General features: G+C 41.9%; 1 protein-coding gene across 1 annotated transcript in view; it reads left to right on the top strand.

Annotated features, from left to right (window-relative positions):
• Window positions 1–13271, top strand: part of LOC307233480 (polyadenylate-binding protein 1A-like) — a gene marked incomplete at both ends in the record, with an annotated part of 33863 nt that overhangs the window by 12960 nt on the left and 7632 nt on the right. The window contains 8 exons of the mRNA XM_080004816.1: window positions 1690–1893; window positions 2595–2788; window positions 2926–3041; window positions 3307–3446; window positions 4322–4416; window positions 4900–5037; window positions 5659–5754; window positions 6062–6287. Of these exons, the coding sequence (XP_079860942.1) occupies window positions 1690–1893; window positions 2595–2788; window positions 2926–3041; window positions 3307–3446; window positions 4322–4416; window positions 4900–5037; window positions 5659–5754; window positions 6062–6287 (1209 nt within the window). The remainder of the gene's footprint in view (window positions 1–1689; window positions 1894–2594; window positions 2789–2925; window positions 3042–3306; window positions 3447–4321; window positions 4417–4899; window positions 5038–5658; window positions 5755–6061; window positions 6288–13271) is intronic.

The raw sequence follows: 13271 nt of genomic DNA, 5'->3' as shown, positions 1-13271 counted from the left end.
TCAACACGGAGTATTTGATGAATAATATAAGTACACTTAATAATGACCACAATAAATACATTTGTAAAAAAGTACCAAATTAATCAAATTTAAAAAAACCCAATACAACCATTATATAAATTAATAAAAACACAACAATAAAACAAAGAATATGACCAAAATAATACAATAAATAAATAATAAAAGTACAACGATTGAATTGTAATTTCACCTTATTTGCAATTATTGAGTCCCACCAGTCACAATTGTGACCAAGAACAGAACACATAGCTTCATGCAGTTTGTGTTATGTGGCAAAGAGTAAAATCCATGTATCACATAACTAGGAAACATTTGGGATTAAATGGGGTTAATCGCTCCACTCTAGCTCCAGCTCTAAATCTCTAAATTTTATCATTTTCACATTCACCATAACTTCCACAACTTTCAACCAATTTGCCCATAGGCATCATATGGGCAAACTGTTCATTAACTTCTGTCACTCACAATACGAACATCCAAGCCATACATTTATACTTTTTTAAATATGGATCGTTATTTCGCCCATGCATGACAGGCGCAGTTCATCAAAGTGGTAGTTGGATTTTGAACCTTGGTTGCTATAGCAACGGGGACGGGTACACACAGACAGATGCTTTCACAGGTGCATACTTTTACAATTTCTCCAGGAATTCACTTGTTATTACAGTAAGTGCGCTGGCAGCGTCGCACAAGTGGTTTCCTACGCTAAAATAGAAAGTATTCCAGTCATCACGGAAACAAATACGGGTGCTCCGCACTTACCGACCGAGTCGACCGCGTTACGTTCCTAGGACCAGGTCGTTAAGCGAATTGGTTGATAAGCGGGGACCCGTGTTTTTTTACGGTAAGGGGGAAGTGGCGATTGCGACCGCTAGTGTAGTGAATACTGACAGATTGCGGGAACGACACTGAGACTGCGAAACGGTGATGCGCGATGGGATGCTTGACGCTGAGACGCCGCGGCAGGAGAGCTGTTCGTAAGTCTGGACGGTCATTAAAAAGGTAGGTTGTTAAGTGAGGAGTACCTGCACGGTAGACACATACTAGGGGAATCCCCCACCAGCCGTCATCAGCGATAGCTTTGTGACATCACAAAGCTGAATGTTTGGAGGAGCGGCCATCTCTTTATGCCAAAGAAGGCGGCGGCACATGCATACAGGCACATGTATGTATACACACGCGGCTGACACAATTTCAACAGCAATTGTCTATTCTTGCATAGGTTTTGGTTTTTTTTACTCCTCCCCTCGGCTCGATTGGGAATCGTTTGCTACTACTTGTGGCGGTTTCGGCCAACGGTTTGCGAAATATTCCACTTTTTGCGCCAGCATTTCGCCCAAGAGGTTTCCTATGGGAAAACAGAGTGCGGAAGAGAAATCCAGTCGTCAATTACACACATATCTCTGCCTCCCGGTAGAACATTACAATTGTATGCGAGCCCCGATTGAACACAAGAAGACAAGAAGAAGAAGAAAAAGGAACTGCAAGAGGACAAAAAACAAGAACGAAGAACAAGGCGAATACATGCCCATATACGTACACGCACACATAGCACACTTTTACAAGTTCAGCAAGAATTGTCTTGTTCAAATATATTGAACTCAGAGGGCAAGGCACGCAGCAGAAAAATCGTTTGACAAACGTCTTATTTAATCTGCCTGAAACCAGCATCGTCAGCCATGAATCCTACTGCGCCTAGTTACCACATGGCCTCCCTGTACGTGGGGGACCTGCACCAGGATGTTACCGAGGCCATGCTGTACAAGAAGTTCAGCCAGGCAGGACCCATCCTCTCCATTCGACTCTGCAGGGACAAGACCACCCGGCGACCCCTTGGTTATGCCTTTGTCAACTTCCAGCAGCCGGCCGATGGTAGGTGTTTCCTCTGACAAAGTATTCACACACGGTAAACGACGACTCTATTTTATTAAGACATAGATTATTTTAGGCGTATCGTGTTGAAATGCAGTGGTGCCGTTGACTAATAACAAGCAACGTTATTTCAGTTTAGTTGGTTATAAGTATGCCGTAACAAGATCGTGTGGCTGTATCCATAATCCATCATTGGGGTTGCGCTGCTGAGACTGCATTTATTTTTATTTTTCTATTTTTTTATCTTTAGCTTTTACTTACATCATATCTGCACCCACAACATACGGCATACATTCATGGGTAGAGGCGTGATTCTGTGAATTGATATTGGTGTTGTGGTGCAACTTGTGGTGACCAAGTTGTGTGTGTAGGATGATATTGGGATGTGGTCCAAAAATCACGTAATTTCCTTTGGGATACTGATGAAAAGTTAGACTCAAGCCCTATGGTGCACCGTGTCGCTAGTCAAGCCGAACTCTGCAGTAAAAAAACGCTTTTCATGAGATATCATGAGACTTTTCCCACTCTGAATACTGTTGCTCTGGCGTTTTTCTAATTTGATTATCATTGACATGTGTTCTTGAGGGGTAACGTCTCATTTCAGGATTTGTTCAGATGAATGTATTCAACGGATTTTAAGATTACATGAAGCACATTGTTGGATGGTGGCGTGTATGAATATTTATATTTTTCTCCCCCAGCGGAGCGTGCCCTAGACACCATGAACTTTGACGTGATCAAAGGCAGACCATTCCGCATCATGTGGTCCCAGCGTGACCCATGGCTGAGGAACAGTGGCGTGGGCAACATCTTCATCAAAAACCTGGACAAGTCCATCGACAATAACACCCTCTACGATACCTTCTCTGCCTTTGGAAACATCCTGTCCTGCAAGGTAGACGGAGAGCTGATCCCCTTGAACTACGACTCAATATTGCACTGACACAGAAGACACTTTTCATAAACGGGATTCTAATTTGAATTGCGTGTTTTGTGATTGCTGCTCATGTGCCCCAATATCCCATTTTCAAGGTGGTTTGTGATGAAAATGGCTCAAAGGGTTACGGCTTCGTCCAGTTTGAGACCCATGAGGATGCTGAGCGGGCCATTGAGAAAAAGAACGGCATGTTACTCAATGACAGAAAAGTGTAAGTGGGTGCCAAAGGGGCCACAAGCCAGCACTGCAAATTGATTTTAGAGTAATGTAATAAGCATCTTCTGTGTAACTTGGTGTGGGGACTACATATTAAACTACTGTAGGTACAAAAACATACTTTATTATTTTAAGATGTAATTGTGGTCATTTTGAATATAGGAAATGTGGACAAATAACAAACAGTACGGATACTATTCAATGCCATAAACCATTGTGCACAAATTAATCAAAGTTTTATTTTGCGGCCGACACAACAGATTTGTTGGACCCTTCAAATCCCGAAAAGAAAGAGAGGCTGAGCTGGGCGCCCGTGTCAAAGAGTTCACCAACATTTACATCAAGAACTTTGGGGAGGACGTGGATGACAAGAAGCTCAGAGAGATGTTTGGAAAATATGGTGAGAATATGTACACTGCATGTTGACTTCCTTATTATACTTTTGGGACTTGGATTTGGAAAAATCCTTGAGGCTTACCAAGGGGTGTCTAGCTTCAGGTCTGGTTCATGGTCAATTCTTGGGCATGCTCCACTGCCCTGCTGTACACAAGTTGTTCATATTCTTCATACTGTGGTGGGCATATGCAAATAGCGATTTTTTTATTGTTATTTTTGTTCTTTTATGCACCAGCCTCACCAAGTCACTTTTCTTGTATGTGCAAATATACTTGGCAAAATAAAATTATTCTGATTCTGATGGTATTTTAACTACTACAACAATTGAAATTCAAAATGTACCTTTGAGCAGCTTACTGCCTGTTTAGCAAGTGCCTGTACAGTTACATTTACCCACTGCCGCACACGTCGTCTACTAGAGTGTCATAACTGGCATATCAAATGCACTGTGCTGTATCTGCATCAGCGCTGCAGCTGTGATTTACAATAATGATGTCAAGAAAAATAATTTGTGAGAGTTCTAAATGAGACATTAACGTGAAACTACTACAGCTGTAACAATTGTCTGTTAATTGTCTGATCTCAATTATTTGACTTGTTGCGATCATTTTATAAAATCATTAGATACCGCAAAGGTTCCGTCCATTTGTCAAAGGAAATGCTGACGATGTGACACTCAACACTTTGTTTCACAGATAGGCCAGCCGCTGTACCAAGTGTTAAACTTTATCAGTGCTGATGATCTCCAATTATTCCCAACAAATGTTCCCATCCCAGTGGCCATCTTGACTCTGTAACATAAATGCCTGAGGGTTTCGCCCTCTTATGTTGCTCCTATTTTAAAGGCACCAATAGGATTTTTCTTTTTTTTCTCGGTAGGATCTGTCCAGAGTATCCGAGTCATGACCGATGACAGTGGCAAATCCAAGAGATTTGGCTTTGTGAGCTTTGAGAGACATGAGGACGCACAGAAGGTTGGTACCACTTCCTGTACAAAATGACATTATTTGAATTAATATTAGTGATAGCGTAGACATTTGACAACACTTGAACTGTTGACAAAGTTAGTTTCTCTGTTACCTGCTCTCTGAGAAGCGAGAGCCTTCTGGTGTTGGTTAAGTAGAGGTGTATCTGTAGACTATAGTGGTCACCTTGCACCGAACTGGGGTGGAGTGGGATATTTTCAGGAGCCATCTGCCACCTGCTCCGCAGCAGAGCAGCAGCAAGAAATGGAGTAAATTAAACACATCCAGAGTTTTTATTTGCTTTTTTTCGAGAAAAAAGCGCTCTGATTGGCGCTGCGGAGCTCATACGTAATGTGAATATATTACAATATAGAAAAAAATAATAAAGCATACAAATTCGAATGGGATAATAGAGGAATATCTGCAGCCCTCATTCTGTTTTTTTTTTCTGGATTTGTTGGATTTGGCTTTCCATTATGTTCTGGACTGTAGGCTGTAGACGACATGAACGGTAAAGAGCTGAATGGCAGGCAGGTGTACGTGGGCCGTGCACAGAAAAAGGGGGAGCGCCAGAATGAACTCCAATGCAAGTTTGAGCAGATCAAGCAGGACCGCATGACGAGATACCAGGTTGGTAACGCCTCAAAACATTTCTCAAGTAGTGATGAAATGTTCTGTTCTTTTTTGAGACTTTTGAGGTGTGCTCCGTTTTTCGACTCTTCGTTTGTTTGATTCGGTTGAAATAAAGCTCAGGTGATTGAGGGAAGATATTGGATGCTGTCCCAGTTCTTTATTTTGGAGGAATGCAAAGTGTAAATCAGTCACATTCGATAGAAATTATGCCCAATCCCTTGACCGTTTTTCCCCACATTAATTCAATCCTCCGTCATCCTTTTCAGTTCGCAACTCGCAAGTTGAAGATTTACTCTCTCGCCCACTCACGGAGTCGTATCAATTTAGGACTCATTGTCTCTGCTTGAGGCACAATGTACATGCATGACTCAAGAGTTTGCGGCATCTTTCCATTCGCAAATTGAGATTCCACCTGGGTGAATGCCTGTGTGCTTGCCTGCAGTTACCAAGTTGCAAACGAAACAAACGTCTCTTCTGCTGGAGTGACTCCTGATGCGGCCATTTATAGCGTTTGGTCGCCACGGACAAATTGCTCATTGCATTACTATTCGCATGCAGCCATTTCCTGCTGTCAATTAAGAGCTTGCAAAACACGATAAATGTTTTTCACTGTACCAGGGTGTCAATTTGTACCTCAAAAGCCTCGACGATGGCATGGACGATGAGTGCCTACCCAAAGAATTATCTCCCTATAGAACCACCACAAGTGGCAAGGTATGGCTTCAAATTCCAATTCCTCAATTATTTAGGGTTGTGACTAAACTGATTTTGTTGGTAGACATTCAACGTTTGTTCATCATGATCAGTCATAACAAAACAAGCTTGTTTCAATGGGCACTGGGAACTTGAATACAGTGAATTTAATTTACGGTAATAGAGATCACTGGTTTTGAAGACCCGTTTGTGCTGTTTTCAATTAATTTTTTCACAGAAGTATAAATAATGAAACTGACATGACAGCTTCAGGAAAGCGGAACTTGTCGCACGTGTTCCCATCAGGGCTTTTTGTCTTCTCTCGCAGTTAATGATGGAAGGCGGTTGCAGCAAAGGCTCTGGCTTTGTCTGCTTCTCATCTCGAGAGGAGGCCACCACGGCTGTCACAGAGATGAACGGACAGACACACCCCGCTGTGCATGTCTGTGCATGTCCAAGGACAGGCGCCCCTGCTGTGCACGTCCAAGGACAGGAGCCCCTGACTGTCTCCATGCTGGTCGAAGCCCTCCCTCAGGAACAGAAGCGGATGCTGGGTGAGTTCTACATCGCACATTGACGCTAGGGAACTTAATCTGAATTCAGCAAATTTACAATAACGTACATGGAACTCATAATAGTTGTTTGGGCAATGAAGGAAAACCAGTTATTTTAGGTCTTCCACTCGGACTGTGCGCCGATAGAATGTGCCTTTTGAGTATGGGATCTTTACTTACTGTGTGACCTTTCGGGTTCTCTACGCGGCGCTCCCTGCAGGCGAACGTCTATTCCCCCTCATCCAGAACATATACCCCAACTTGGCTGGTAAGGTCACTGGCATGCTTCTGGAGATCGAAAACTCTGATCTGCTCTACATGTTGGAGTCGGCAGAATTTCTGCGCTCCATGGTAAGCTAACAAACCAGTGGATTTAATCTGTTCTTATTGTAGCACTTCACACATATTGCATTTTAGACAAACATTTGAGACTTTTGTTGTCGCTTGTTCAAAGTCAAAGTACAAATATTTTCTGCTTATACAAAATAAATATTTATGATTGAAATCAGCACTAACGAAGACTTGGATGAATGTAACATTTCATGGAAACAGCTGTACTAAACCAGATGTGCAGCCTTGTACACAGCCTTGTCACATGCCGTATGGGCTGAGTGGGTTAAGAATGGTCTGTGTGGCAGGCTGTTTTCCTTCTTCTGCTGTCAGGGCTCGAGAGTTTGACCAGATTAATGTGGTAGCACAATGTAGATTTTGACTGGGTGGCGCTCAAAACCTGAGTGGAGCATAAAAACCAAGTGTTTTTATGGTACAAGTCGACTGCCTTTGAAAAGATAACATCTGAAACTCATACCAATATTGACGCAGTCTGTGTGTAACATAGAGATGCACTGTTTTCACCCTTCATGTTTTATTTTTCAACCCTTGACCATTCCATGTTATATCGGATTATTATAATTATTATTTTTTTTTTAATTGGTGAATAAAAGTCAGTTACTGGAAATAATAAACCCTTCAGAGTCTGTGATCTCACTATTACTGTGACTGAAAATGTCAATATTCTCCCTCTGACCCAAGTCCCGCCAAAACACGTACCATGCATCGCGTCAGTAAGTACAGAGGTGAAATAAAAGAGACAATTCTATGCGGGAAAACGAAGCACCGGGCTGACAGGTATTTAGTTACACAGATGCACATTGGTTTAACCAAAGCTGAAGATGTTGGTAGCACCAGTGGAAAAAGTTAGTCCTAAGTCTCGGGCAGTGGTTAACATTTGTTGTTTTTAAGGTGGATGATGCTGTTGCTGTGCTTCAGGCCCACCAGGTTAAGGAGGCTGCTCAGAAGTCCACCACTCAAGCTGGACTTCCTAGCATTTAAAAGGTTGGACGATCACACTGACTTTGGATAGTAAAGCGATTACATTTGAATATTTTTTTTCAGTGGCGGTTAAGTTAACTTGTTAGCCTCACTTTTAATTTTGACCTCTGTTTTTTCTTTTACAGATTGCACATTATGAAACCTGCTTCACCCCCAAAAACACATTGAAAAACCTAAAACTCTAAAGATATCGCAAAAATGATACATTATTTCTTAAAAAATAGACACAAACTCAATTAACTTTGCCAGGTCCAGGAATGGTTTGACTAGACCTTGATCATAAAATAAAATCAAGTTTGCTTAAGAAATTGAAAAATTGAGACAATAAACTGTCTTGCTCAGAATGTCAGCTGTGTTCAGTGATAGCTGAGCATTTTGAAAGTACAGAATAATTGTGGAAGAAGTGGAAGAACAAGAATACATAGTGATAAGTGTGGATGAGAGATGGGGAAATGGTGGCGATGAATTGCTATAATTGTGTAATAAGACATTGATGTAGATAGATGACAATGTAAATAGAGGGAGAAATAAATCTCTTTTTGATCTCACTTTGTTTTCAAACTTGAAAGCAAGGACTGGCAATTGGGATATATATAATGTATAAGTACTCTGTTACAAATGTACTTAAGTAAAGTATATTCTGTTTCGGAGACTTTTCGCTTTTACTCCATTAAATAGGAATACTTTTTACGTGACTACATTTCTGATACAGTGGCGCTATATATACAGTATATAACTATACCTTATATCGGTTTGTTTTATAAGTATATATTTTTATATACTTATGGATATAAGGAACTATAACGAAGTAATGTACATGTAAGTGAGCTTTTTTGTAAATTGTAGTCAGGATATACATTAGCTGTATCATTTATACTGTATGACAATGAACCAGATAAGACAAGTACTTTTACTTTTAATACTTTAAGTACATTTAAGAGCAACTACTTGTATACTTTTACTTAATTAGAATGATCAGTGTAGTACTTTCACTTTTATGAGAGTAATTTTGTGTCTGGGTATTTGTACTTTTACTTAAGTAAAAGCTCACAGTACTTTCTCCACAGTTGACGATAGTACAGTTGGAAGTGACTATCCAATTTGCATGACTGTGTCCCGTGGCGCACGTGAGAATGAATCAATCAATTATGAAGTGGCATCTTGGAGAAGCATATGCTTGGTACATGCCATTCTTCCAGTTTTCGTGTCTCCTGGGGAAGTTTGGGAGCTGGGAAAACAAGTTGCAGCCCTCTTTACTTCAGCAACTCACTGCAGCCTGACCCGACTGGCTGAGCCGGTGACTACTCTCACTACCGTGACGACTAGGGCAGAGTAATGACCTCTTGTCTTCCAATTGCTCGAGGCATTTTCTGCAAAGCTCCATCTGGTCTTTGACTATCCAGTAACTGCACAGGAGGCAGCTAAGAGACTACACTGTAGGTCAGGGCTGGGCACTGCGGCAGAATATACCGCAAAGTTCCGCACCCTAGCAACTGAGAGTGGTTGGAAGGGTTGCTAGAGGAGATTAAGGACAAGCTGGCATTACCAAGCTGGCGAAGTTAACTGGCCATCGATTACCCAGGTAGACAAGGGGACAGCAACTTGTAGTCTCCCCCAGTGACTTCTACCTCGCAGGCTCAAACTGAAGAACCGATGCAGGTTGGGGTAACACACCACAGCACAGGAGGGTTTTCGGCACCTACCTGTCCTAAATACCTTTCAGTGACCCTCTCAGACTCTACCCGATTTCTCGGGTGTTGTGCTTCCAGCTTCCAATTCCTGAGGAACAACCAGCCATCAAGCTGTCAGTGTTTGTTGATTCCAGTGCAGCAGCCTCTTACTGCCTCTGTCGACCAGAGGCTGTGGCCATGGAGGAGTACATTAAAGAGGCCCTGCCCATGGGATTCATCCGGCCTTCCACGTCACCTGCGGGGTAAGGGTTCTTATTCGTGGAGAAGAAAAATAAAGCACCCACCATCCTTGCATTGATTGATTACCGACTCTTGAATAACTTCACCATAAATATCCGGTACCATCTCCCTTTGTTGGCAACAGCGTTTAAACAATAGCAATGCACTACAATCTTCACTAACATAGAACTGCGCCTGAAATCTGATCCGCATCTGAGAGGGGGATGAGTGGAAGATGGCATTCAACACACCCTCTGGCTACTATGAGTACATTGTCATGCCGTTTGGCCTATCTCCAGCAGTTTTCCAGGCTTTGGTGAGTGATGTGTTGCGAGACATGCTGATTAAGTTTGTGTTTGTGGTACCTGGCTGATGATTCCCCCAGACAATAGAGGAGCACATTCAGCTTTGGATCAGTTTGCCGGGACCTTAAGCTGCTGGAAAATGTGTTTGTCAAGCTGGATAAGGGTAAGTTTCATTCCAGTACTGCCTCCTCCCACGGCTACATCCTTTCCAGTTCCAGCATTGAGATGGACCCTACTAAGATCTGTGCCTAAGCATCGCTTCACCTCAGCACTCATCCTCCCTGTCCTTCATTGTGGAGGTGGATGCGTCTGATGTACTGTAGCAAAAACACAAAAGCAGATGCCCTTTCCTGACATTTTGACATCTCAGAGGAGAATGCAAAGCCTGAGCTCATCCTGCACCAAGGTTGGATCTTTGCCCTAGTGATAATATGACTAGAGTCCTAGTCATATTTTAGGACTCGGGTCCTAGAGTAGGAGCATTCTCACGCCTGGTAGGGCATCCCAGAGTTGAGAGGACACTGGAATTCATCAGGAGGAAGTTTTGGTTGTCAGCCATACGCAAGGAGGTCCACTCTTTTGAAACAATGTCACACGTGTCCTCAGAATAAGATAACAAGACATCGGCCCCTTGGCCTTCTTTGTCTTCTGCCTGTGCCATGACATCCTTGGTTCTACCTCTCTGTGGCCATTACTGGTCTTCCATCTCTTGGTAAGACAGCCATAGCGGTTGTGGCAGACAGGTTTCCCAATTCAGCACAGTTCGCGCAGTTGTTCTGGCTAAGCTTCCATTTCCCCAGGTGACAGCCTCACTGATGCTTTAGTACGTTTTCTGCCTCAACGGTCTCCGTTGTGACAGGGGTGCTTCTACGGGTTTCTCCGTGTGCTTCCACCAACATCACCTGGAGCTCACAACCGGTGTGAACAGAGTATACACACAACTCTCTTCAGTGCTCGTACACTAGTATAGATCGATTTTTCATTATCCTTTCCAAAGGGAAATTGCATATGTCCATATGTCCACATACAAATGGTAGATCAGTTTTCAGAGATTCAGGCAGCTGTACCAGGCCAAGCCGTAAGCGCAGACCCTTTATCCCATTCCAACCAGGGTACAAGATATGGCTTGCTAGGTGGGAGCATTCAAGAATGTGAAAGAGGTAAACCCTGTGCCCTCGCAGTTATATCTTCCATCACCACCAGTCTACTTGCTGCTGTAGTGGACGTCTGTTCCTGTAGTCACTAGTCTGCTAAACACAAACTACTCTTAAGTGTCTGCGTATTTTCTCCTGGCTCAGTGTGCAGCAGCAATTGTAGTTAGAGTGCCTACATGCATTTTTGATATTACTGTATAGTCTCCTGAGTTGTTATTAAACTTGAACTGTCCATCCCCCTCTGTCTGCTCTCTACATCTGGATCTTGGAGTCCGCCATGTTTCAGATTAAGATGTCAACAAAAAATATAATGTCAGAGGTAAGGGGCAAAGGGATATATGAAAAGGCAATGAATGAGGAATTTCAGTTTTGTGTGCATATGGATATGAATTTTTACCAACTTGGGACACCATCCCTAAAAGTAAAGGAAGAATGAAAGGGAAAGCAGTGCTGTGGTGGACTGAAAAATATGCTGAGGCAGTTAAGGGCATTTAAACTTTTGAGGACAGCACTTTAACCAATTGATTCAATACAAGGAAGTTTAGGCAACGGTAAGAAGAATAAAACAGAAGCTGGAGGAAATATTGTGATAGAGGGAGATATAACACCAGTGTGAGGCATGCTATTAAAGATAAGTAATTATGGAGTAAATACGTTTAGTGTACAGTATACAGTAAGGTATAGAACAAAGGAAAAATACCGGATGTGGAAGGAAGGTAAAGTTATTGTCATTAGAAAAACAGTGAAACAGCCTTTCAAAATTTGTAAACTAATATCTCTCACTTAAACCAATTACAACTTCTAAAATAAAAATAAAAAAGATGGTGGCAGACAATGCATCATGGCATACAAATGCTAAATTGCCCTTGTAAGGGCAGGTAAGCTGATTTCTTGTAGTTGTTTCAGACGTCCAAGGTCAACATGAAGATGCAAGACATTCTGTTTGAGGTCAGCATTTTCTAACCTGTTTTCAATCCTTGAAACCCTTCAGAGATCCTAAGATAGCCTGCCTGACTGGCGAGACCATCGTGGGCCTGATTGGGAAGATGGATTAGGATTCCCACAACCCTAGACTGGTCTACCTGAGGAAGGTGGAGGTTGAGGCCATCCCCAAAGTTATCCGGGGCTTCTGGCGCCACCCAGCTAACGTCAAGTTCACCATGCCCTCCTTTCTCTTGATCAATGCGGTTGTGAGGATCATACAGCCTGTCTTGCATGGACCACCTGAGCTGCTCCCTCGATGCTATGGACCATCAGGTGGCTTTCTCTCTAGACACCCGGAACCAGATGGTGCTCTCCATCCTGATACAGACAAGGTAGTAGGTAGTAGGTCAAGATGCTGTTCAGGAAGAGGATTGTGGAAACTGAAATCTCTATGGTTTGAAGCCATTAGCTCCCTGAGGTCACCACAGTTCAGATTTCCATGTTTCCGCCTCATAAAATGTATACACCTGCTGCTCCATTTGAAGGGCAGCCCTAAAACCCTAAACGAGGTTTTCAATTTTCACAGTTTTTATTAAGGCTAAATAAATGTACATTTTAAAGGCATACTTTGTTTGATCGTTTTGGTAAAACTGTATGATTCAAATAAAATGTGCAAGTGTATGATAAAATCTTAATAATATGTGGTGTTTCAATTGCATTGGAATCATGAGAATTCATTTGATTGTTACATTTTTTATTCTAAAATATGAATAATGTAAGCACAAAAATCCACAATAGATAAACCAAGAAATATAAACACAAAATAAAACAATTACAACAACAACCACAACCAAAATAAATAATAGCACAACAATAAAATTGACAAAAGTACAATATGAATGAATGGAGGTGAATATGATGAATATAAAAATAAAAAGTACAATAATTAAACAAATGAATAAAACAAATGAGAACACAAAAATATATTAATGACCAGAGCCATATACTCAGCTGCACTTCAAAAACATTTAATGCCAAAGCTTCATGAAAGGAGGTAAACATGCTATTATTTAGATACAAATACCATATTTGTGCATATAATCTTTAAGAAGTCTTTTATTGACATAAATATGATCTTACTGCCATATCATAATCACAGGAGATGTAAATATGTCACAATGGTGAGCACTGGAATAACAATGTCCATTGTAAATACATAATTTGCTGTTGCTGACCCTGACTATCATGTGGATCATGTTTTCATTATAGCTTGACTTATTTCAAGTATTGGACACTCTAGACCAAGGTGATCCCAAAGCGGCGAGTGAAGCACATATGTCACCCCGCCAGACCCGTAAT

Source organism: Zeus faber, assembly GCF_960531495.2.
Source record: "Zeus faber genome assembly, chromosome: 8".
NCBI lineage: Eukaryota > Metazoa > Chordata > Actinopteri > Zeiformes > Zeidae > Zeus > Zeus faber.
This window is presented reverse-complemented; position numbering and strand designations above follow the sequence as displayed.